A 1,501-nucleotide genomic window follows, 5' to 3' on the forward strand; every position below is an offset into this window, starting at 1 on the left:
TTACTACCCCTAGTAAAGTATGTTCTAGGGTGCAGAACAACAAAAACTGAGGTTCTGGAAACTTTACTACCCCTAGTAAAGTATGTGTTAGCCTGCAAAACAAGTAAACCTGACGACTTGGAAACATTACTAACCCCAGTAAAGTTTATTACTTGGGAGGGAAGAACAGAAAAAATAAATAAATAAATAAAAAAGATCCTGTGTAAAGTTATTGACCCTTAGAACTTTAATGCTTGGGACAGATGAACATAATAATATTGTCAAGAGAATTCCACAATAATGAACATCACAAAAATCTTCAATCAAAATCCTTACAATAGAGAGAAATCTGAATATAGTTCAAAAAACATCCAAAAAACAACAAATTCCAAACATCCACTAACAACCAGAAGGATGTACAAGAAACTACAGCAACATGTTCAAAGGTTACGTACAGCTCTTCTTGTTATGATGGCCCATCTTATTACAACGACCGCATCGAATCAGCTTCTTCTCACCAGCAGATGCTATCCTCTTTGATTTAGGCCTCCCAGCCGGCCTCTTTGTAACAGGAGGTAGTATAAAGTCCTCAGTGGAAGAACAAGAGGCATCCACGTTACTCAGAGGTGCAATAGGAAAGCTATAACACATCCTATAGTATTCAGCAGTAAAATAAGGATCAATGAAATCATACACATCAAGTCTTGCATCTTGTATAGCAGCAAGTGCATGAGCGCATGGGAAGCAATTAATCTGCCACTTCACACATGAACAAGTACGAGTAGAGAGGTCCACTAAATAGGAGTACTTATCATTCCTAACCTCATAAACATTTTCATGGGAAGCAATCACCCTGAACACACGAGACCTATCAAGCTGCTCTTTCAGCCTCTTCTCCATTTTAGGAGTAAGCTTGGTAGTCCAAGATTTCGACTTAACACTCCTTTCTGACATCATCTTTATTTCTTTCATTCTAGTTTGATCTAACATAGCGAAAGGGGGCAGTGAACGCTCAGCAACAATCCAGTTATTAAAGGATTCAGCAATACCATTTGCCATAATCCCATACCGACAACCTTTAAAAAAAGCACGGCACTAATGTCCTAATGGAATCTCCCTTATGAATTCATCAATAGTAGCAGCACCACTCTCATCTCTCAAATTTTTTAAATGAAAGTAGAAAGACTTCTCAGTCGATGCATAAGCCACTTTAAAGAATTTTTGTAACACATCAGCAACAACAATTTCCCCTCCTTTGTTCTTATACTTTCGACTAAGGTTGTATCGCAAATGATGATAACAGTAAAGATGAGGATTACTAGGAAAAATGAGATCAAATGCCTTCAACAAACCAACACCACGATCACTAATGAATGTGATAATCCTTCCTTGCGGTTCCAACAAAGCCTTCAAGTTCTTGAAGAAAAACAACCAGTTTTCTTCAGTCTCTGAATCACAAAAACACAAGGCTAAATGGAAGAAACCTGCATAATAAAAAAACAAACAAACAATTACTAGGGGC

At 37.6% G+C, this 1,501-nt stretch overlaps 1 protein-coding gene across 1 annotated transcript; it reads right to left on the reverse strand.

The window, feature by feature from the left end:
• Positions 1 to 434: 434 nt before the first annotated feature.
• LOC101302715 lies at positions 435 to 1,038 on the reverse strand (the record flags this gene model as incomplete). The annotated part of the gene is made up of 1 exon (XM_004309356.1): positions 435 to 1,038. A coding segment is annotated over exon 1 (604 nt), but the record flags the coding sequence as incomplete, so codon positions are not given.
• Positions 1,039 to 1,501: the final 463 nt, after the last annotated feature.

The sequence above is a fragment of the Fragaria vesca genome, unplaced genomic scaffold (assembly GCF_000184155.1).
Source record: "Fragaria vesca subsp. vesca unplaced genomic scaffold, FraVesHawaii_1.0 scf0512385, whole genome shotgun sequence".
Classification (NCBI taxonomy): domain Eukaryota; kingdom Viridiplantae; phylum Streptophyta; class Magnoliopsida; order Rosales; family Rosaceae; genus Fragaria; species Fragaria vesca.